The 24,676-nt window shown below is 41.7% G+C and overlaps 1 protein-coding gene across 1 annotated transcript; it reads right to left on the reverse strand.

The window, feature by feature from the left end:
* Nucleotides 1–8,029: 8,029 nt before the first annotated feature.
* LOC124487315 (apolipoprotein B-100-like) lies at nt 8,030–23,748 on the reverse strand. Its single transcript, XM_047049545.1, has 29 exons — nt 23,663–23,748; nt 23,473–23,511; nt 23,170–23,282; nt 22,937–23,082; nt 22,701–22,848; nt 22,449–22,601; nt 22,238–22,362; nt 22,066–22,151; nt 21,502–21,952; nt 21,301–21,415; nt 21,072–21,218; nt 20,751–20,962; nt 20,465–20,660; nt 20,192–20,371; nt 19,886–20,089; nt 19,628–19,798; nt 19,329–19,534; nt 19,056–19,238; nt 18,038–18,168; nt 17,739–17,949; nt 17,085–17,257; nt 16,809–16,972; nt 16,619–16,728; nt 16,114–16,487; nt 10,046–16,027; nt 9,848–9,959; nt 9,667–9,690; nt 9,377–9,563; nt 8,030–9,299 (listed from the first exon to the last, which is right to left on the reverse strand). Exons 1-29 carry the CDS (start codon nt 23,715–23,717, stop codon nt 8,304–8,306), a joined length of 11,394 nt encoding a protein of 3,797 aa, XP_046905501.1. The 5' UTR covers nt 23,718–23,748; the 3' UTR covers nt 8,030–8,303.
* Nucleotides 23,749–24,676: the final 928 nt, after the last annotated feature.

The raw sequence follows: 24,676 nt of genomic DNA on the forward strand, positions 1-24,676 counted from the left end.
CATTACATTTACAAAGTACCGAGTGACTCGAAAAACGTTGAATGCAAACTCTGCCAACAACTGTTTATTTTTCATAGTTCGACGTCGAATATGATGTAGCCTACCACCTGAAAAGCGTAAGTTGGTCTAGCCCTACTTCGCTCATGCTAACGCGCTGGGTTGAAAAATGAATATGCCTAATTTAAGAATCACATCCAAATCGAATGACATTATCTTCTCCGGCCAAGACAACAAAATCTTTCCCTGTTGCAACGTTCCCCACTCAGCTTCTAGCTACGTAAGTTTGCATGCTGCAAGTTTTCAGGCAGTGATAAGTGCGCTCTGATGATTTGCATGTTAAACAAACAATATTTTTAATTTGTAGTACATTGTAAGAGGCACTAAATACCATCGGCATTCGGTTACAACAGGACTGGTGATACGAATCTTATTATTAGTAGGCTATTAGCGGCTGAATCTGCAATGTCCAGCAGCCATTGAGTCAGATCGCGAAAATGCTTGTAGTTTTTTTTTTTTTTAAGCGTTTCAAAGTTCGATTAGTCGGTTTTCTGACATTTTAGACGAGTCTTGGTTGACCAAAGAAAATCTTAGTCGGGGACAGCCCTATTCATGACAGCCTTAGAAGTGGGCTAAGTAAAGCATCTGTACAATTCTAAATAAAACTAAAGAGCATACAATTTCTAGGGAAATTGTGAGGGTGTGCTTGCGGCTGCCCCAGCTGCCCATAGTCTCAGGGGGCCTCATGTTGTACGCACAAAAAGCTTGCGTACGCTGGTTTTCACGCACACTTGGTGATGTATAAAGATTTACGTGACGTGAGAATGTGCGGGCCGTCACACAAACTTTTGAGCAGACGTGAGAATGTGCGGACCGTCTGCAAAGTCTTGTCTGGCTCTGTAACATGGCGAATTCTAACCGAAAAGTGCCGAGACTCACCAAATATTACAAAATCAACTAGTACGTTTATGACGTTGACTATTCAAAAAACATAAAAAATAAAAGTTTGATCATTAATGTGGATGATCACATCAAAATGCCAAAACACAAAACGGGAAATGCTATATAGCCTTCTGTTTATACCGCCACCACATAATAACTTCTGTTAAACTTGAGGCTGTCAAACAAACGACAAAATCACTCAGGAAATGCATGTCACGCTAACCCTATAGCTGCCATGCTGTTACGATGCGCCACCTTTCGTTTCTTCATTTAAAGTTTTATATCGGACCATTTCTTCTTAATTTCTGCCCTGGTCCGGTTCTCTAAACCCACAGCATTGATGGCCCTATAATAATAATGATACTTTTATTTGTAATGCACTTTACATTTAGCTAAATCTCAAAGTGCTGCAGGTTAAAAACAAGAAAGGGCGCAAATAGTGACAGTTTTCCACTCTGCCGACTTTCTTTTGTCACTAATACCTGATGACAGGCCGCCAAACAGGACACATTTTCTCGCCTCCACCTCTGTTGTCAGAACCTCGATCTCACAGTCACCGTATTTCTTCGAATAAACACTGCAGCGTTTAACATTCATTTTTGGTGCGGCGTTTCTCGAGGAAATATGGTAATTCAGACAACGAAATGACCTCAGGAGTGCATTTATAGGCCATCTGCATATTAATTTATGGGAGGAGGCATCTCCCATAAATTGCTTCTTCAACTCCTTAGCACCTGTTGCACCTGGTTATGAGGTTGTAGGCTATGGGATGTCCAATATTGCATTTGTCTAATTATGTGTAGGACCGTGTTTCTCAGGTGGTAGGACATATTGATTCATAAAAGCATCTAAATGTATCAACGTCAATATATTAATGTTTTCTGTTATTTTAAAGCAAGCTCAGAGGCGTACTAATGTAGAGTTACGGACACCGTGAGCTGAGCTCGCAATGTAGCCTACGTGACGCAGCTTTTTATGACACACTTCAAAGATGTAAAGATGGTACCATCTGGTAACCCTGTAAGACCCCATGGTTGTTAAATTACGGAGACCGTCTTGGATGTTTCCCAAGAACACATTGTTTCTAACGTGATCGAGGTGGACACCGTCGGGTCGGCACATCCACACAAAACCGTGTCGTATTTGGAGGTGTTGAATGCTGCCCATCCCACGGTTGGCCAGGAAGCTAGACACCGCTGCGTTGACTCGATGTCTTGCCCTGTCGATACCAGAAGCGCTGGCGCTTACCTCCAGACGCAGCGATCCAGGATATCAGAAAACACCAGCAGAGTGTTTGGGAACATCTCCATAATGGCCCCCAGGTCTCGGTTCATCCGCCTCGTCAGGTCTAGCCCGGTCACTTGGCTGAGGTCGTTTCTCCTGACGTGGAGCACCATTATGTCCGGGCTGGGAAGCATGCCACGCTTCTCACGGAGCTTAGGCACATGGTCTGCCCACCTCATGCCCCTCACCCCTACCCATTCAATATGGCACTCCAGTGCAAGGTCGGGGTACAGTCCGACCTCCTCCACCTGCCGCGCAAGCCAGTAGACCAACGAGCTGCCAACAATCCAGATGTGCGGACGACTTTGGTTTTCCATGGTGTGATATGATCCAACATCCAACATCTGCCTCTTATATAGCCTACTAGATGGCTTCCCGCTTCTTCTTTTTCAAACAATGCAAGGCTAACATCTGCCTGTTTAACTGCCGCCTGTGTCTGTGTTGTTTTTGTTCACAATATTCTCATTGGTTGGCCTTGAAGACAAATAGCTCTATATTATTTCCGAGACACTCGCGTCCTATTTTGTAATTTTACCGCCCTGATCGGCATCATTTGAGTAATGAGGACAAGCGCAGGCTTATTGATTTGTAGCGCCCCCCTAGTGTACAACTGACTACGCCACCCCTTAGACTAAAGTCTGTGCTAATGCCAGAGCAAGGGGAACTCTGAACTAATGATCTGTACAGACACAGGTTCTTAAAAAAGTATAAAAATACAATCTTTATTAACACAGTATATAGAGGTGTTGGTTTGGTCAACAGGTAAAATAAATAAAGCACGTCAATACAAGGGGGTAGGATCGCCGAGCCATAATGGCAGATGAGCCAGAAAAGCCAACAAACACCTATGGAAGGGTTATTGTCCCAATATCACACGTGACCACTGTCTATAGACACACTGCAACTCAACGTCACTCTGATAAACTTGATTTAAGGGCGTTAGAATTTACACTTCACAGCAACTTCAGGTCACACAGATAAACTTGATTTACTGTAGAATTCACACTTAATGTCTACTTTTTGAGTGCAAGAGGAAGGGAACTAGGAAAGTTGTCTTCCAAAAGGGGTCCTGTAGGCTACCCTGGCTACCCCACCATTGAGGTTGGCTACATGAGAAAGGGGGGGAGGGGGACAAGACAATGGAATAAAGAAAACCACTCCAGCCTGTGATGTACAATACATGCACTCTCACTTACAATAACACCTACGATCAACAGGCTGGAGTAAAAGAAAAAGAACAACACCACAATCACACAAGTACTGTTGATTGTTCTTCCACAGGTACAGTCCTGCACTTTTTGTGGTTCATGTTGTTTCAATTTGTAAACTTGTATAACTGCATTCTCTTATGGGTCTTCCCTTTTGGCACTTGTTTAGTTTTCCACAATGTATGCTTCATGTTTTGGCTGCTTGCAATGTTTGGGACTACCTCGCTGTTATGATCAGTGACCTATGCTATTTTGTAAAGCTCTCTCTTGGAAGTCACTTTGGATAAAAGCGTCTGCTAAATGCATAAATGTAAATGTAAAGTAGAGAATAGCAACCGACAACGCCGGCTGCAGTTGAAGTCTGCCGCTCACGTCAGTTTGCACGAAACGCTACATTTGTAGCGTTTGGCAGCCACAATACCCAGCGGGTGCTCGTACACGGACAGTCATGCAAACACTGGTACACCACGGTTCGGTCAGCGTCTGCTCCTCCACACACTATGGACATTAAGACAGCACCCAGATCATGGCTTCTTCACACCAGTGCCAGCAGCAGAGTGACACCATACCGGTGTAAAGACCTGGGTGTCTATTTATATATGCCTACCTCTACGGCAATTAAGTAACCCACTAGACGCCCCCTCCACCCCCAATTAGTGACGTCAATGGCACTGGAAAAGAGCGCACAGAGGAGAGAGAGAGTAAAGGAACCCAGTCCTAGCCTGGTGCACGGGCTACAGATTACTTAAAAAACGTAATTTTTCATCATGCAAGATCGAGGAGCCTAGTTGGAGAAGGATTTAGCAGTTTTATTATTACATTAGCCTATTTTATTAATAATTTTCAGAGTAACCTCAAACCTTTCTTTTGTTTCTTTGACCATACATTTTCGTTGAGGGCTTAGTGGTCTCGGTTTAACATCATTATTTATAACGACATCAAATATTGATAGCGAAGAAGCCTACCGGACATTGTTAGCTTGCAATGTACAAAGAATGTTCCTGCAACAAAGTTGTTACTTAGTAACAATTAGCCAGCTAGACCATATGCTAGACGCCCAGCAGAAGTTTGTAGCTAACAAAGAATGCTCGTGCAACAAAGTTGTTACGGTGCGTTCACACTGCAGTGGGGTGGGCAGAGCGGGGCGTCGGCTTCCAATTCATTTTCAATGTAACCAGGCGTTGACGCCCGCGTAGGGTATTGTGGGAAGGCGAGCGGGGCGTCGACGCTCGCGTAGGGTATTGTGGGAAGGCGAGCGGGGCGGCGAAAGTTGGATTTTTCTGAACTTGTCATGTAAATGACGAGTGTGAAAACGCCAGCGATGGCCAATCGGGTTGGTTTCTTGTTTCTTGTAACGTAGCAACTGTTGGTCATGGTAAACATTTCTAGGTTTGACAATTTCAAGATGGAAGAGCAACTCATCGTATGTGTGGTTTCATACCCAGTATTGTATGATACGTCTATCTTCGATTACAGAGACATAAACTAAAAAAATGATGCCTGGCGCAGGGTTGCTGAGGTTGTCGGCGTCCCTGGTGTGTTGTATTTTGTACTTTAATTCAGTTTCTTCACATTACGTAACTTTCTTCTGTGCTAGCTGCATAGTCTAGCCAGCTCACCCGGCACACGATTGACATTCAACGCTGAAATGCTGGCTGGCAGCCACTCGCTATCCATACAGTGAATGTGTAGTGGCAAGTCATAATCTAGCGATTGATTTGCAGAGATTTCGAGTAATATAATAAAAGGTTACACATGTCAACGTTTATGTCTGATGCATCTTTTTTTCCAGCCGGAACAATACCCGATCTATAGAGTGCGGGTGGCATTTCATCTTTCACTCGGCCTAAAAAAAGTGTGGAAAAAGATAACCTATTGTGTGCTGTAGATAAGATCATGTCAGATCTAGAATGCGTGTCGGATTTTTGCTTAATGTGTGTAAAAGTTGTGTTTCGTCTGCACAATTGCCATGACATTATACGAACTACAACAGTGATTTAAGAGAACTACAGCTCTGAATGAATTTGTCTGACACGCCCCCAAGCGTGGTGCACTGTGGGAAGGCCGGCGGTGAGCAATAACAGAAACAGCAGTGAGAATGCTGAAAACCTGAATGGGGATAGCTGAAAAAAAATAAGCTGAAAATTGTGAACATTTTTTGAAAGTTCTAAGCTGAAGCTTCAAAGCATCCGAAAGGTATTTTAAATAGGGGCTGGAGCTGGACAAAGGTATAAAACTACAGAAAAGAGAAGAAAAATGCAAAACAAAAAGTGAAAAAAATCAGAAAGAAGAGAAACAATGCATACAAATGTGAAAATGTAGCTAAATATTATTTGCTGGAGTTTTAAAAGGCCTGAAATGTATGTTAGAAAGGACCTGCAGCAAGATGAAGGCAGAAAAGTACAGAAAAGAGAAAAAAATTGCTAAAGTACTGGCAGTTGGAAGACACTGCTTTGAAAGGTATTTTTTGAAAGGACCTGGAGCAAGATGAAGGCAGAAAACAGAAGAAAAGAAGAGAAAAATGCAAAACAAAAAGGGAAAAATTTCAGAAAGATGAGCTGCAGGAAAATGTGAAAATTTAGCAGAAAACCAGTAGCTGAAGTCTGGGTTGAACGAATTTGAAGGTAAAAGGACAACACTGGAATGACTTGAACTTGCTGGAAAAACGTAGCAACCGCTGGTCATTGGCACCAGACTGGCAACATTTCTAACCTAGAATCTCAAGACGGAGGAGAAACTAATCATGCGTGCCTGCACACCCAGTCCTGTTCAGACACTTAATTTAAGATGACATCAAACTAATAATTCATAGTGCAGGGTTGCCGATGTTGTCGTTGTCCCTGGTGAGTTTTGTATACGTAAATAACAAGATCATGCTACATCTAACCAGCGGATCATTTTTTGCAAGTGTGTCAAAGTGGTATGTATTAACACCATAGGCTTGAATAATAACCGAAGGCGTGAAGCTAGAGAGGATGCAAAGGAAGATTTCCTGCATAAGCTAGATTTATGACTTCAAATTGAAAACGGAGAAGATATTTAGAGTAAAGACAAGTTACTTTACATATGTGTTCCATATCGTCAATTAAAAATAAAAGCTTTTCAGTTACGAAGCGTATGTTCGTAGGCTTAACACCAGCTGCAGCAAACACTTAACTACCCCAGCCCTGGTTTGGCTGTTCGTGACGGTCAGCTATGACAGTCGCACCTCGCTTTTGGCAGATTTCTCTAAAACTTGCTCAAATAAAAACGATCTAGCTAGATGATGTACACTTTAAGCTCAATGTACATACCTTGTTTGTCCAATTTGGTCGATTGTGGAAAAAAAGTCAAACCGTTTTTAGTTATGGAGAGAGCCATCGCGCTAGCTCAATTATGAGAAATGTAGCTAGAATCCACACCTCAAACAAGTTAACCTAGACTCAAAACTATACGTCCAATCCCAAAAAAAATTCCGAGACCCAAGACTCTCCCGAAACCAGACATGTCCTTTATATGTCTGTGCGGTCAGAAATACGACTCTACCGGCAGTTTAAAAACACGTCTACTTTCGAAATTCTCTGACGAATTTTACCCACCTTTCCATTGAAGTTAGTGAGAGAATTTGAAAGGCTGCTCTCGCTACAAGGCTCAAAGCTGAAAATCGGTAAATGTGAGCTCTTTAGTAGTTACATTGGCTGAAAGAGGACAAGTTTTCCTACATTTTAAGGTATAATTTGTTTCTGTAAGTTAAACTATATGAACGTCAAAGGAATTTGTTTGTCAATTTAGTTGAATATCAGAAAAAGAGCAGCTAGCAGAGTGTGCCACTCTGCTGGCTGCTCAATTATAAAAATCAAGAAGGAGCTACATTTTTCATATTTTTTTTTCGTATTTCAAACTGTCACGATTCAAAATTGGCTGAATATTTGAAAAAAGCTGAATCATTTGGGAATAGCTGAATGTCTTGTGAACATTTTAAAGTTTGAATGGTGTCTCTAGCTGAAAGTATGCTGAACTAGTTAAGTTTGAAAGAGGAGGAAGCTTTTTAATGATTTGAAAGGATTTACCATTACTTTTAATTTACCATTACTTTTAACTACTTCCTTATATCAGCTTATATTGTTTTTCATATCACAAAGTAAAATGAGTAAATAATTATCACCCTGGCCTATTTGCTTGTGGCGTTTCTGCAGCTCCCTTGCAGTAAAGCAGTTAGCCTAGCTATCTTCCAGAAGTTAACGAGCTGCTAAACTAGTGTTCTGCTAGAGGTAGTCACGCGATATTTCTTGACGTTAGTGACGTCAGTAGCGTTAGTGACTGTGGCTAGCAAGTTAGCCACCGTTAGCTTCACTTTTGCCACAAAAACTTAATTAAAACCTAAACCGTGCAACGGAACACACATCCCAATAGAACCAACGCAATCGCGACCAAAACGAACCTTTTGACATCGACGTTGTCTATGTAGTCCAAATTTTGACTGAGCCTTAGGGGCGCGAACATAAACAATAATAATAAATAATAAATATATATGTGAGATAACAATGGTTGTGCCCTAGCCGAAGGCAAAGCACAACCAATAAAAATATGGATACAAAAGATTCATCACACACTGCAGCTATGGTATAAAGCTGTATGTTTTTATTGACACAAATCAATCCTATTACTATTTTTTGTGTTTGTAATAAAAGAGAGGTGGGTGTCAATAAACTTTGCATTTGACAAATAGTAGTAATTTCACACAAAACAGAAACATCTCCTTAACAATGTGGACATGTTACCCTGACTGCATTAAATACATGCAGAGATTTCTTGAACTTACTTACTTTTTTCTCCCAAGATTATAAAGGTGGTAGTGTTTAATAGTCTCAGGTCTTATTATGTAGGGGAAACTCACTGATTGAGGAGGAACGGCAGGTTGATCTCTATCCTTTCTTCATTAACTTTCACATCAGCTTGGGCCTCTGCATAAGCCTCTTTTAGAAAGAGGGACATAGTGTTGTTAAACTCGCTTAACACAGACATAACCATATTCAGGACGTAATGGATACCACTGTTCAGATGCTCCATGTTTAGTGTAGATATCTTGTTCAAACCATTCTTGATAATGATGTGAAGTCGACGGTGGAGAATGTTGACATAGACCAAAACTGAATCCGGGTAGTCAGACTTAAGAGTGTCAACAAATTGTATGGCCTTTTCAATGATTTCCTTAATTGTTTCATCCATCGTCAGCAGGATCATATCAAGGCTTTCTAGACGGTTTACCATGTATCCAGTCTCGACATAAATAATCCTCAGGTTGGTCTTTATCACATCCAGGATTTCAACTCCAGTAATCAAATTGCCTGTTGGTGTTGATATTTTTATACTGCTCATCATTTCAATCAAAGCATTGATGTATACTCCCAGATTGACATCCATAATCAGGAACCCCTGATTGATTGTATCAGACAAACTGCTGATAAGATTGTTGCATGCCTCAGGCAGTGTGGTCATCTCCTCTGAGCCAGGCACCTTGAATTGGGTCTCTCTCAGGAATTTAACAGCAGCGTCCAAGATTACCTGTATGGTTTTCTGATACTGAACAACAACATCTTTATAGAACATAGATATCTGGCTCAGCTGAATCTTATCATCGTTTATTGCACTGTTGTAGGCTTCAGTGATTTGTACAATAGAGCTCTTCAGTCCTTCGATAGGTCCAGTGAGCTCATACTTCTCAGCAAAGCTTGCCAGGGTGGATGTGATGGCAGGAATGTTCTCTTTCAGCCCCTGGAGCATGTCATTTGGGGCCTTTGTGTTGTAGATAACCTGCAGGTTCATCCTATCAGCATCTTTAGCAAAGGATCTTATGATCAAGATGTCAACGTCATCCTCAGGGGCAGACTGTTGATTGGAAGAGAAAACAGTAAGAGCAGAGCAAAAACATTTCTGTGATAATGTACAACTGAAATGATACTCACAGCATAACGACTGTAGAGTCTTGAACTCAACTGAAATGGAGTCCTGCCCTGGAGCTGAATACCCAAGAACCCAGTGGATGGAGTAGAGACAGAAGCACTGATTCCATCTCTGCTTGCAGCATAGCGGAAGTTAACATCGGTAAAGGCAGGGCTGATAATGTCGACATTCAAGGAGTGGCGGGAAACACTGAAAGGTAAATGTCAGATCAATTGATAACATAGCAATATATTGTTAAGAAGAGTGTCATTTCAAATGTTGTGTTTTTGGTCAAATATTTTTCTTCATTTACCTTTCTTCATCTTGATGCTTTTTCCTAAAATGTGTAAATCACACAATATTATTGTCATATTATTGCACAAAATGCACACATTTTTACTATCATGATGGAAAAATATTGAATCATGTTTTAAATAGGTTTAAATAGCTTTACATACAGTACTGTGAAATGTTAATTGTACAAGAAGTGCTACCTCGTAGCCTGTGTAAGTATATGCTGAATGTCCATGGCCAGGTCACTATGTGTTAGTATAATCTTGCCAGTCAGGCTCAGGGGCTCGTTCTCAATATTAGCAGTTATGGAACCTTTTTAAGGAAAATATGTTATTAATTTGAAGACACTGAAAGAAAATATTTGCAAAGGATATCAGTTTTGTTAACATTGAACTCACCATCCATGTCATATTCCAGGAATACCATGGGAGAGGTAGCCGAGGACTTGAGGGTGGCTTTCAATACAGCGGCTTCATACTCAGCTTCTAATGCCAGATTTGTGGTATACACAGGTGTGGCAATCTTAGTAGTGTAAGTGATCTTTTGGTTTGTGTCTGTCAGTGCAACAGCAGTCTTCTCATACATAACAATGTCACCTAAGGAACTTGGCTGTCTTATGTCAATCTCATAATTGGCGGACAGCGAAGTTGGGGCAAGGTCAATGGTTGCCTGAGCTATGTGCTTTCCATTAGTGGTGAAGGTCAGCATGTTAGCCATATTGTTGCTAGTGAACTTCAGAATTGCATATACATGGCCTTGTGAAGCCTCCACAGCCAGGTTCTCATCTACATCAAAATCAATGATTGAGTTCTCTCCATTTTTAAATTTAGTATTTAGAATGACCTTGGTAGTGGAACGCAGACTATCAGCATTTGTGTAGATGTTAGCTTCATTGTCCAGAGCAGCCACAATTGGGTAGGTCTCTAGGATTGTGCCTTCCAGTTTTCCTTTTGTAGAAGTCTCTATGGAGATATAGTCTCCATGGGTTTCCTCCAGCTTCATACTATAGTCTGCGTCAACTATGCCAACTGCTTCAATTAGGGGAACATTGAAATCACCTTTGAGCTTCAGCGTGGATGCAGCATTTGCATTTTTCTTGAGGTCTGCATCAAACTGCTGGTTGGCCTCAAGGTTGAGGATGGGCAGGGTAATCTTAGCAACAGTAGACACAGAGACATCAGCCTCCATGTTGTCAGTGTTCAGGGTGATTGAGCTATCATGTGTTCCCTCAATGTTGGGGTTCTCTAGAGACAGAGCAGTGGCCAGTTTCAGCCCTCTCTTGGTGGTCAGGCTGGTGGTACCGTCAAGCTTTGCTTTCAGAGCATCAAACACAGAGGCAGATGTTGCACCCAGGCGGAAGACCAAGTCATCCTCAGCATAAAGTCCAGCATTGGCATTCAGATTAATTATAGAAGACTTGAATGACAACTCTGTGATCAAGTTACCCAAAGAAGGGATTCTGACTAGTCCCATGTGAACAAGGGGGGCAAACTGGCTCTTCTGGTACATCATCTTGGCATCCACACCAACAGTCTGTTCCCTAGTGTTCAAGATGTGTTTTATACCAGTGTCCTCATACAGGTTTAGGTTGCTTTTGGCTGGGAGCTTGAAGATAAATAGATCCATTTCAGGGATGCTGATGGGAATGGTCAAGAAATCAATATCAGACTCGCCATTCAAAGCAGCATAAATTCCAGCCTCCTTCTTGTTGTTATCAATGGTAAAATTGTAGTAGTATTTGTACTGATTGAAGCGGGCAAGAGCCATAGTATTGATCTGTTGAACATTGGGATTGATGGTGGCTGAATAATCATTCTGGAGATCAATCTTAGCATTCAGGGCCTCATTTAGACTGAGTTTGGTGTTTCCTTTATTCTGGAAGTAAAAGACAACCTCAATTGGACGTATCACAAGATTTAAAGAGTTAGAGAGGATTCCACTGAGTCCACCAACAAGCTCAGAGTCATGGGTTGCCTTCAGCTCAACCTTCAAATCTCCCATGTTAGCATGTCCAGATGCCACCACCACGCTGCTCTTGACAGCAGAGCCCTCTGTTTCAGAACGGACATCAAATTTGAAGTAACTGAGTGTGGCGCCATCAGCAGACAAAAATTGCCTGATTTTTCCAAACGAGGAGTCCGTGTCTCCAGAGAATTTCAGATTGATGGTTCTGGGATTAATGGTACATTGCAGGCTGCTCTTGTGTGAGCCCTCATGAGCGTTGAACTTGATAGAGCCCTCACTTTCAACATTCAGCTTAACTGTGGTTGATTCCTGGTTAGCAACAGCCTTTTGGGTCAGAGAAGCGTCACTGAAAAAGCTAATCATTGGTATGTTAAATTGGTGGTTATAGCTTGTTTCAAGAGAGGCAGACATTCCACTCTCAATGGCAAAAAAGGCCAGATTAACAAATTCAGCAGTGTAAGGAGCAGTGGTGGCCTTGACTTTAGTCCTAGCAGATGTCTGAGCTGACAGGCCATAAAGGTTTGCTGATGCGTGATGATCAAATGTAAGACCTGAGTGGGTTAACTTCAGAGTCTCAGCCACAATAATGCGGCTCATCTTGGGGATAGCAACACGAGCAGAGGAGTCAAATATAAAGTTGAGGACCTCAAATCTGGCAGATGTCCCCTGGGATTTCAGGGATGCAGTAAACTGAGGATTTATTGCTTGGTTTGTTGAATTCTCAAGTTGAGCGAAAGTCTCCAGGCTGTAGACAGGAGACCTGACATTGATAGCACCATACAGCTTGCCAAAGCATGGGACTGAGACCTCACTGCTTATGCGTGGCAGTTTTATCTTTGGAATCTGGAGAGTAGGAATCTCCAGCAACTTCTCTACAGGGACACGAGGCAGGGCTGGTAGAGATATTTTTGGAAGGGTGATGTCCGGGAGAGTCATGTCGGGCAGTGCAGGCAAGTAGTTCATTGTTAAGTCTCCAAAGAAAGCCTCCACGTTATTCAACTGGAACTCAAAGTTGATAATAATATTTAGGATCTTGATTAATCTCAGCTTAATATCATCAAATGTAACTGTGCAGGGTGGCACAGTGTGGAAGTCTAAGATGGTGAACTCAGGGATCTCCAGAGTTGTTGGAATTTCTATTGTTTGGAGCTTTTCAAGGCTAATCTTCATTGCGGGAACAACTAAGTTGGTGAGAGGAATGGTGAGTGCAGGAAAGTCAAGCTCACTTGTCTTCAGTGCATTGACAATGCCATCAATAATCTGCTTGATATCACTGATAATTGGTTGATCAACAGCCATGTTCTTAACAACGTTTGCGACGTTGGTGAATGTGTTAGAGATGATGATGTTGGTCTTGATGTAGAAACTGTTCACCAACTGCAGGTAGGAAATTAGCTCAGCTCTAATGTCCATTTCAGAGATTTTCTGCTTCACACTTTTAGACATAGCTTTCAGGTGATTAAGCATGGCATGGTCTACAAAGTCCTTTACTATTCTGGGGAAGTGTGCAACTTTAATTTCCCTTAATTGTTCATAGGAGGTAATTAGAGATGACACAACAAAGTTAACCAACTCCCTTGCAGCTTTGCATTTCTGTGGAATTTCAAGTGCCTTTATAAGCTTGTTTAAGTAGTTGGTGTAGCTACTGATCATCTGGTTAACATTATCCACACGATCATTGTAGTTGAATGACTTCATCGTCTGGACAACTGAATCAAGATAATCATTCAAATGGTCAATGACCTGCTTAATCCCGGTAGCTTTCAGATAGTTAATGGCCTCATCCAACAACTGCGTTACCTTTGCGGGGATATCAATGGATTTTACATTGTCAGCTATCACCTGAATTGTTTCATGAATTTTTAACTCCTTTCTGGTGTCCAAAATATTCTCTAGGATGACTTCAACCTTTTTGTCAACTTCCAATTTAACAATCAGCTGGCTCAACTTTCCATGGAAAGCAGTGATTTTGCCAATAATGTCAAAGTAATCTATTACTTTCTTCACAGACTCAACAATTTTGTTGACGGTCTCAGTGGGTATTTGAGTCATATATTCTTCAATGTGAGCTTCTAAGTTTATAGATAAAATGTAGCTTCTTACGTCTTCAACACATTTGGTTCCATCAAATCTCTGCACAAACTGCTTCAATGCACCCAGCGCCTGCTCAATGTCAGCCTTAATTTCAATGTTTTGGAAGTCAATGTTGTTGATGACTATTTCAATAGCATCAATTGCAGCAACAATCAATAAACTTATGTCCTCACTGATAGTGTTAAGCACTTTGTTGATTTTCTGGATGACATTATCAGACAGGGGGCCATTCACAATCATCAACTTTGTAATATCTATGACACCCTGAATGTGAGTGGCAAGGTCAGTGAGCAGATTGAAAGTAGCAACCCTAAGGCTTATCAGAAAGGCGTCCAGGTCTTCCATAGTAATAACATGCTCCCGGGTGAAGGCAATCAGATTCTGTTTGAACTGGACAGCCTCACCTTCCAGGTTTAGCTGGGAAATAAAGTCACTAACATGCTGGGGCAAAGCCTCAAGCTTAGCCTTGACATCCTCATTGTTGATGTAATTCTGCAGTGCCTCAGCCATACTCACAAAAGTAATCTTGATGCTTTCCAGGATTGCTACCAAATTTTCAATTGGTGGCAATTGAATCATATGATTATCTGTGTTCTTATCATACTTGAGAAAGCTAGAAATTGTGAAATGTTGATTTTCTCTGGAATCTGTGTTCAGAATGTCAGTGACGAGGGTACTGGACACTTCCAGTCCAAACCTTTCAGCATTATTGTACGCATTCACATCCTGGTTAAGGGCATGGTTATTCATTTTGGACTTCAATCTAAGTGTGGCCTTTTGTTCTTGTGGAGTCACAAGGGTGTCTACCTTGTTGTCAACTGTGGTCTCCAGAGATAACCCATTGTCAAGCAGCTGGTTGACTGAAGCTCTGCATTCCTGGGTGCTAGCAAAAGCCAGGGGCTGTGCTTTAATGAGGAATTTGCCATAGAGTTGAGTGCTCTGCTCGCCATACAGGGTTAGGTCACTATCGGCATTGAAGATGGCATCAAGATTGAAGTCAAAAGGAATGACACTGGCACGGATGGTGTGGTCGAAGCGGAGAGGCTGGGAGTTGAAGAGAGCATTATTGTGGATCCTGGCAGCAAGACCTACAATTTCAACCTCTGTGTTGTGGCTCAAATGGGTTCCAAGGAGTTTTCCAATGGTACTGCACTTAGCATTGGTAATCAGGTCAGCGTAGTTTATCTTATATGTGTGCTTGATCTCCTCCTCACCATATGCAGCCTTCAAGCTTCCAGTAAAGTCTAATTTGTAGAGCTCTGCCTTCAGCTGAGCCTCATTGAACAGGTTGGCATCCAGCACCTTCAAGTGGTTGTTAACATTTGCTGAGACAGTGTAGGGCTGCAGGTCAATGGCAATATTATGAGTGTATGACGTTCTCTCAGTGACGATGGCTTCAGCCTTTGAGGTGAAGGCCAATGTAGACAGAGTGAGGGTCAGAGCATTGGTGTTTTCAACCTTAACATCATTCAGTGCAGCCTTGGTGTCGATGGAAAGGGTTGCCTTGGAAGAATCAAGTCCAGCAGCAAAGGTGTTCTCAACAATCAGGGGACTCTGGAGGGTTGTAGTGCCACTTGTGGCCAAGCCATCCTTGTTCATAGTCAGAGTGGCCTTCTGTGTAGCTTCATGCTCAAACAGCTTTATATTAGCATCACTGTTCACAGCCAGACCATTGACATCTAGGGAGGCAGTAACTAAAGAATACACACGATTCTCAGTGTGGTCAGCATTGGTTTCCATCTTTAGAGTGACTGCTCCAGCACCAGCAGAGGCCTCAGCCTGGTTGTGGATCTTCGTGCTAAGAGTGAGTGCATTTGTGTCACATTTCAGGGACAGCTTGTTCTCCTTGAAAGAGAGCTTGGCAGCATGAGTGAGGATGTCTTCAAATGCATTGGTGTTAGACACAACAGCCAACTCACCATTGCTGAAGGATGCTGCAAGGGTGTTCTGGACAATAACAACAGTTGAATCGATCTTAAGCAAAGAATCAATCTTTGCCTCTGGCCTGAATGGGAAGATGGAGAAAGACTGGGTGGCGGTGGTACTGCCGTAGACAGGTCCTGCCTTGACTGTTCCCTCCACATTGCTCTCAGCAGTGATTTCTTCAATATTGAAGCCAACCAGTCCAGTGTGCTCCAGAACTACATTTAGACCCAGGGGACTTGTTGCTTCAATCTTGCTGCTGGATTTTACATTGATCTTGTCTGTCACTGTACCAACTTCTGTGATGCTGACACTGACCTCAATGAGCTTGTGGCTCACAGAGGTCTGCACATGGGCCTTGATGGAGTCATTAGGAGTGCTGGCGATCAGTCCAGAGCCTATAAATGAAATGTAAAGAAAAATATACATATATTCACTGAGTATTCTCTGATTTTAGAGAGTTAAAAAAATATGGAAATTGTACCTTCAATCTTGATGGAAAGGATGTCCACTGGGGAGTTGCCTGCTACTTTAATATTGGCTGAGTAGCTTGGGGTCTCAACAGCATCCCTGCCAGCAGAAGCGGAAGCCTCAAAATTGTGCAGATTGCTGTTTACCATGGTGAAAACCTCAGCTTTTCCAAATAGAGGCACAGATAAAGTGATTGACTCAGGAACAAAAAGTTCAGGGATGGGAATCTGCATGGAGTGAACCTCAAGGCCAAACTGGGGCAGAGATAGGCGTGGGGTGGTCAGGGCAGGTGGGAAGTTGAGCTCTTCAGTTGATTTTCCTCCAAGAGGCATGGGGAGCGTGAGAGTGAAGCGGTCATCATTGAAATGATAAGCAGCCTTAGCCTCACTGTAAAATTGAAATATATATATATACATATATATATATATATATATATATTAGATGTAATACATACATACTTGTTATACTCATATACATCACCTGTTAGAACAATTTTTGTGTCAGCCAATATAACTTACGCATTAAAAAATAGTTTCTCTGGCAGAGTAATCTCTGGCATCTCTGATACTCTCAGAGACTGAATGTAGGGAATATCAGCATCATATTTCTCCAAGTAGATGTTGGTTGCCTGGAATTATATTTCTTGTTAGGATTTTATCTAGAAATGATCTCAATAAAACAAGATGGTATTTGAAACTTAATCTTTACCTCCAAAGACTTGGTGAGGATGTGGCGGACCTTCATGTCAGTCTGGCCCACCTGAAGATCAAGGGCATCATTGACAATCTTCTTGATTTCCTCAACGCTAGGTAGGATATTCTGGATCTCAGAGTTCATGTCAGACTTGACTTCAGCCTCAATCTTACTGTTGTCTAGGAGGTGAGGAATATAATATATGAACTGAGATGTGCAGAGAATATATGGACTTGAAAACTAGTTATCCATAGAGATCTATTAAAGTGAAACAATTGAATGCCATTGTACCATATTTAAGGGAGATCTTCTGCACTGAGGTTGTCTCAGGGAGCTTGATGTCACACTCAAGCTCCAGTTCTATTTCTTCATCACGCTTCAGATGGGTTGTGACTGTGGCATCAGCCTTCAGAGATGGGACAAGCAGCTGGACCTGCAGCATAGCCTCCGTCAAGGCCTCAATTCTGAGAGAAAACAATTAATGAGCTTGTAGGGGTGCAACGATACACTCGGCTCACGATACAATACGTATCACGATACTGGGTGTACGATACAATACGTATCACAATATTTTTATCAACATTTTAAATAAAACTGGAATTCAATGAACAGATTTATTTCCAAAACATCAAACATTTTCAACAATTTTCTTTGTTGTTCATACAATTTAGTTAACTCAGTTCAAGCGATTTCTGTGAATGCAATGATTGCACGCATGACGCAGGTGCAGAGTAGGTGGCGTGCTGGTAGCTCAACCAATAGGATCAAATGTACGTCGTATTGTAAAAATATTGCCATAACTCAACGATACATATTGTTACATTTTTGTATTGCGATATATTGTTCCACGATATATTGTTACACCCCTTGTGTTTTTTTTTTGGTGATGATAAATCACAGGTTGATTCACAGAATTGAACACGTGGTACTGCAATGTCATCTTACTTGGCACGGCTAACCAGAGACAACTGAGGGATGTTCTTATTGATGAGATCAATGGAGATGGAGTGTGTTCCTTTGCCCTTTGTGTTTTCATCGACAATACCCAGTCTTAGTCCAACCTCTACGTCATAGTTAGGGATCTGGATGTCAGTGGTGATGACATGTTTCCTCCTGTTGTACTTCATAGTTGCTGTGGCCTCAGTGGGCTCAGCACCTGTTTTCAGTCACCAAAAACAAATGTATATTATTGTTAATACTTTAGTCTACAATTTTGAAGCATGAGTTTTTAAGTTAAAGTATACCTTCTGCTTTCAGCACCATCTTTACAGTGTCAACCTTCTGGTTACCCTCTTCTCCTTCCATAAGCAATTCATAGGTTACGGTGGCAGAGTATTCAGACACATCACCTGTTGGGTGTAGCTCTACAGCGAGTCTTAAAATAATGAATTATTATAATCAGAAACTCACAACAAAACATCATATTTTATGTAAGTAAATACATGTCAAGGGTTTTTATTAGTGCTGTCAGTTTAACGCGTTATTAACGGCGTTAACGCAAACCCAAATTAACAGCGTCAATTTTTTTATCGCGCGATTAACGCACTTTTTGACCTAGCAAACTTTGTAGTTTTTTTCACATTCTGTTGCAACAACCACTGACGTTAGAAAAACTACAATACCACACCGGATCTAGCTAGACCGGAAACAAAACAACAGGCACGCCACACCCACTTGTTTGGGCTTGCGAGCCGGCTAAATAGTCGTAGCAGAGCCCGTTTACGGATATTAGACATTCTCTGGTAGTAGGCTAACGTTATGTTTTGAGTTGATTGCCAGTGCCAGACGCCGAAATGGATGCCAATAAGATTCTGAATGGAAAGTTTACTTTTAAAAGGTTGCCAAATGGTTCCATTGACAAGACCAAAGTGATCAGTGTGTTCTGTCGTTGTGAACTGAGCCGGAGGGAATGAGCTATCATCGCAGCACGTCGTGGAGTCGAAAATATAATTTTGATGGCACACAGCCAAGCACACAGCTGATGCGAATTCTCCCCCTGCTCGTCAAAGCCAGGCGATTGCAATGTTGTTTTCAATAAAAAAAAAAAAACAGTTGCACGAAGCAATCCGAACCACTTTTCCATGTCGATAAGAGCATTACAATTTGAAAAAAGAATGGATGAAAAAGAAATCAAGGGACATTTAAAATAGATACAAATGTGCGATTAATTGAGATTAATCGCGAGTTAACTATGACATTAATGCGATTAATCGCGATTAAATATTTTAATTGTTTGACAGCTCTAGTTTTTATATCACTTACTTGCTGTAACCGGTGAGGGGGAAGTAGGGGGCAGTGTCATGGGAGCTAGCATCAGTGTACTGCAGGACAGTGCAGTACTTCATTCCAGTAAAGGCAGAGGTGCATTTAAAAACATCAACATTATCCTCTGTGATAGGGGGGATATTTTTGATGTCGGCAGAGGTCACAGCTACCAAGGAGTTACTGTAAGTGGAGTAGAAAAATGTTGAGTTTGTGCTGTCATTGGTTTGTTATGATTATCACCATTTTGACATTTTTTTGTTTGACACTAACGTGATGCTGATAAGCTTGGCAGGGCTCTGGAGAGCAGGGATGGTCAGTTTGACTTCACTCTTAGAAACAGCAATCTTAGCTCTGAGTCCACTCTCATGGTACAGGTTGGTGTGCATCTCGAGGCCAGACAGGACATACTCAGGGATTTGAGAGCCAACCTTGGTCACAAACTCAACTCCAGCAGAGGGCATGAAGGAAAACTCGGCCTGAGGGAACAAAGCATGTACAATGACACAAACAACTTGCCAATAGTTTCATAAATGTTTCTCAAAGGATGTTGTCAATGCATACAAACTTACCATGTTAGCAGCACTTAGTGCAATACCTCCCTTGATACCAGGGGTGAAGGTACCAGAAAGGGCTATTTTCAGAGGTACACCAATTGCAGTTGGCAAAAAGAATTCATTGTCCATGAAGATGTAATGGGCAAAGACCTCATTGTCCTCATTGGTTATCAGTCCCTTGATCAGCTATGAGCAGATTGGATTTAAAACAGATTTTATTCTAGTAGAATTAATCTTTAGTATTAATGAAAAAAGAAATGTTCGTATAAATACATCAGTGGGGAATATCTTCATCATGTTGTCAATCATCATAGCTGCAGAGTAGGCCATTTCTTCCATGTCTTTGGTCTTGAAGTACCCCAGCTCATTTCCCATCAGTCTCAGGTAAACCATAGCCTCAGGAGATTCCTGAGCCTTCAGATCCCTCACCAGTTTGTTGAGGTTGCGACTGATTTCCCTGATTAGGTTCTGAGAGGCCTGAAAGAAAAGATGTTGTAGAAAAGGCTATAATCTGGTTTATGTAAATGACAATTAGGTCAGTTGACAGTTAATAACAGAATTGCTTTATAAATATGATACCTGTCTCTTCTTTCTATCAGCCGTCAGAGTTGGCAACATATTCTTTAGAACTTTACTGATCTCATAGGGCATCTTGTCAGAAACAAAGTAAATAGTCTTCAGAGTTGTGTCAGGGAAAAAACCATTCTCGCCGAAGAGGGTCTCGAGAGTTGGCTCCAGTCCTTTGCCTTCAACCCCAACCTTTTCAAAAGTTATTATTAAAGTAATGCAAAACCCAATGAACCAGAAGTCCCAGATTTAGCAAATTACATAAATTGTTATACAATATCATACCTCCATCATGTCAATGTCATAGCCAAAGGCTTTCAGTGTCATTTCAAGCATAAGTTCCCTTGGGAAGTAGCTGGTGCCATCAAATATCATGTTGCTTTCTACAGATCCAATCCTGTAGTTGCGGGAGAACCGGGTAGAGTCCATGATCGTTCCAACCTCATTGCCTTGAAGAGCATCAAGGATCTTCTGTCTTAACCTGGAGAAAACAGAATTGAGCGGTCAAAATGATGGAGGAAGAGAACAGTAGTTGAGAACTTTACTGTAGTTTAATTGAAAGATTACATACCCCTGGGTCTCAGGCTCAGTGGAGGCCAAGATGTTGGTCAGATGGGAGATGACAAAGCTTTTAGCCTGCTGGTTCTCCTCAATAGGCAAGGCAGTGGCCAATTGAGTCAGTTCACTTGGCTGAGGATCTTTCATCAACACCAGATAGGCAGCAACACGTTTCTGCAGAGGGCTAGCACTGTCCAAAAGGACCTGCATGAGTATTTCTCTACCCTGTGACAAGAAAGACAACTTAGTTTTAGTAGGTAAGCAAGTCATATTAATTCCTCATTGTGGTACTGGATTTTGTTTCTACTAAAGAATGGTTCCTAGTTTGGCTTGCCTCCTCAGGAACAGGTGTCTGTCTGTAGGCCTGGATGGCTGCTTGCTGGACTTCCAGGGTGGCAGTGGGCTGGTTCATGCACTGGATCACAGCGGTCTTCAGGGCAGGACTGGCAGCTCCCATGGCAGCGGCCATGTTACCAATAACCTGGAAACAGAAGCATATTTGATTTTTACCTTGTGTCAGGAGGAATAAAAACATAATGTATTTTGTTTTATGAACTTCTCACCCTAAGGGTCATGAAAATATGTTCCTGGTCACCAGAGCAGTCCCCGATCTGGGCAGCCATAAACTCAGCAACATCATGGATCTCAGGGGTCAACTTTCCTTCAGTCTTGTAGAACCTTGTATGGATAATAGAGAAAATATATTACATTTTACAATTTTATCATTCTACTATGGGTCACAAGCTAAGTAAGCATTCTCTCACCTCTTGACAGCATTGCTCAGTGCATACATGATGGGCTTGCTCTGCTTGTACTGAGCCATAGCCAGCATGTCATTGACCAGAAGGGCAGAGGGGTTAGGCAACAGGCCAATGGTGAACACAGCAGCATCAACCTCAATAGCTGAGGTGTCAAAGGTCCTGAGGATTTGCATGAGGGCACTGCTACATTCTGGTGTGCCGCACTGGGCTAGAACCTGGTATGTCAGGGGACCGGAAATTTCAAAGGCCTCTGGAACAGCAGGGCTCAGGGTCTCTTGCTTCATTCCACGGACCATGCTCACAAGCTTCTGGAAGAGGTGGGCTCTATTCTCTCTGTTGTTGGACTGAGACAAAGTGGCCAGTTCTCTCAGGACGGCCAGTGCTGCATCCTTGTTCTGAGCAACGCTCTTATCTCCATCAGCCTCCATGGCCAGACCCTTGACATTAGCCTCATCTGTAGATCGAGAAAGATTGGACTGATAACTTGCCACAGTTTTAAAAGTACATTTGCCTATTTTAAATGGCAGTCAATCAGTTCCCAAATAAGAAGACTAAGAAGACTCATACTGTTGTCGAAGACTCTCTCATTGTAGGCTGAAACCTCCAGCAGGGTCAAAGACTGCTTTCCAACGTTGGTAACTCCGTATTGTCCCCTATGGGAATATATAAGATAGTAAAGAGTGCTGGATATCACTTATTTTCATGCATATCATGGAACATGGGATTTGATGAAGCTCACTTGTGAGAAAAAGGCACCAAGATGTGATTTTCAGTGCAGGCACCAGAGGTCATATGCCTGTTCTCATTATCAAACTTGTAGTTGCAGGTCTGAGAGCTCCTGATCAGCTGGGCAAGAGGGTAGTGCTGTAGGAGAAAATGTGTTTTTGTTGTGAATTATTTTGAAGGGGTGTAATTGAATTTCACAGTGGTGACAAAAGCCAAAGTCTCACCATGCCAGAGATGAGGGCCAGGGGGCTGGTGTGGTCCCTTTGGGGGATGAAGTTGTCACATCTTGACAGGTCCCTAGTGAGGGTAATGTCAGTGGCTATGTCCTCCCTTGCATTGACAGAGTAGATGGTTTTGCACATGCCGTGGACGGTGGGCTGAAGGATGATCATAAAAGCAGGTCAGAAGGTCAGTTTTCAATAATGTATGTATAGTTAAGTAATTGTGAATCATGTTTTATAAAAACATTCACATACCAGTCTCTTGTTCTTGTCTTCCTCCAGCAGGGGCACAGCAAGGGCAGAGACAATACCCCTTTTAATATTCAGGATGGTCATGGGCTCATCCTCCTCAGGGTACAGTTTCACATCATACACTCCCTCAACTACAACCTTCAGAGGATATCTGAAGTAAACAGGAGACATTCAGAACATTACTAATAGAATAGGACGGGATTGGGTTTGAGCATAAATGACATAAACATTGTACATACGTTTCCATAGCAGCTACAAAGGCATCAGAACCAGCTGCAGGTCCGAACACAGGGTTGCCCTCTGCATCCGTATCAACCACCTCACTTAGGCTACAGCCTGTTGTGCGAAGGATGTAACTGCAGCTCTGAGGAACTTCAATCTCAACCTTTAAAGGAGAGGTATATATTTTAGCCTGTTCAATGCTATGTCAGTACAAACATTATGTTAGATGAATAGTATATCAAATAATTACCTTGCAAGATACTTTAGGTCCATTTCTAAGCTGAGTAGCACCAGTAATGGCATTCAGGGACTCAGCTTCATACTGGTATTCATACTTGTGCAGTGTCTTGTACCTTTTTGCCACTAAGGGAAATGATCAACAATAACTGTATTTAGCTTTGAAAATAATTCACCTAACATTGGAATGTACTGGAATACTTTTATTCTGTTTACATTAGATGTGTCCACCTACATTGTATATATGTTAGTTTTTTAAGTGAAAGTTGCAATACATTGTATTGTAAAGCTAAATAGAATGTTTTTTACAACTTACACAAGCATGCTGGTTGACCTTCAGGGCTGTCTAGGGCATCTGCAATAAAGAAGGCGAGCACAATCAAAGACCATTGTGATGTGTGAAAAATTTACTACACCACACAAACTGATGATTGTAATTGAAAGTTAAAATGTAAAATCCCTCAATAAACCCAAATCAGAAGATATGTGCTGTGTGTGGTACTTACAAGCTAAAGCAAGACAGCTAAAAAGAACCAAGCAGAGCTTGGTATCCCCCATCATATGTTCTTTGAATCTCTATTTTTTGGGGTTGAGTACTGATGAGTACAAGACTGATTTGTCAGCCCTTGGTTTGGGATTTTATACCCCATAGGGCCTATTGGTAGGGAAGGAGGGAGTCACAGACTGCAGCACAGTTACAGATCCAAAGTCCATACCTCCCGCCCATGTTGAGGGACAAAGGCAAAGAGTTTTTAAAGGCCACAGATGAACCAAGTTGCCAGAATTGCAGAACCAGATAGCTTTATGCAGTTTGGGATCATTTATATGTGTCTGTCACATCACATAAAGCTTGAACAGAGACAACATACAAAATGAAATGAAACTGGAATTGTCTAAAAGTTTCAAATTCTAGACACTCCATAAATACACTCCTTAAAGACCTGCCAATAATATTAAATTTGAAGGTCTAGATCATATGTAGCAGACACAATGACAGTCTAAATTAATAATTATACTTTGGGTCTATTTTATCGACACCTGTATTCATCCCTCATTCTTTGTACTTAAAGACTTGATATAAGCCCCTGCAAATAATAGATTTGAACATTCAAATGCAGCAATATATATTTTTTTAATCTTTAATCAAAGACTGGCTAACAATTCCTTCTGCATGTAATTTTTTGTGATATCAAGGGAATCAGCTAGTGATTTGTTGATGTGCTTCATTAAGCAGCAACTAAAGTTTTCTTCAGTATCAGTACACTAAAATACAGAGAAGATATATAATTTGCCATTTCCATAACTGGAATTAGGTCAGATGTTGAACCCTGGACCCATGATTCAACAGCAATACTGCTCATATTGGCGGGCATAGAGCTCAAAAAACATGTTCACCTTTTTTGTCTCTCCAATAGAGAATAAAACTTGTATCAATTCTATAAGGTCCCTTTGGAAAATATTTGCCTACCGTTGTTTATAGGAATGGAAGAGAGACCTGAATTTCAGATGTATACCACAGT

The sequence above is a fragment of the Hypomesus transpacificus genome, chromosome 26 (assembly GCF_021917145.1).
Source record: "Hypomesus transpacificus isolate Combined female chromosome 26, fHypTra1, whole genome shotgun sequence".
In the NCBI taxonomy this organism is placed as follows: domain Eukaryota; kingdom Metazoa; phylum Chordata; class Actinopteri; order Osmeriformes; family Osmeridae; genus Hypomesus; species Hypomesus transpacificus.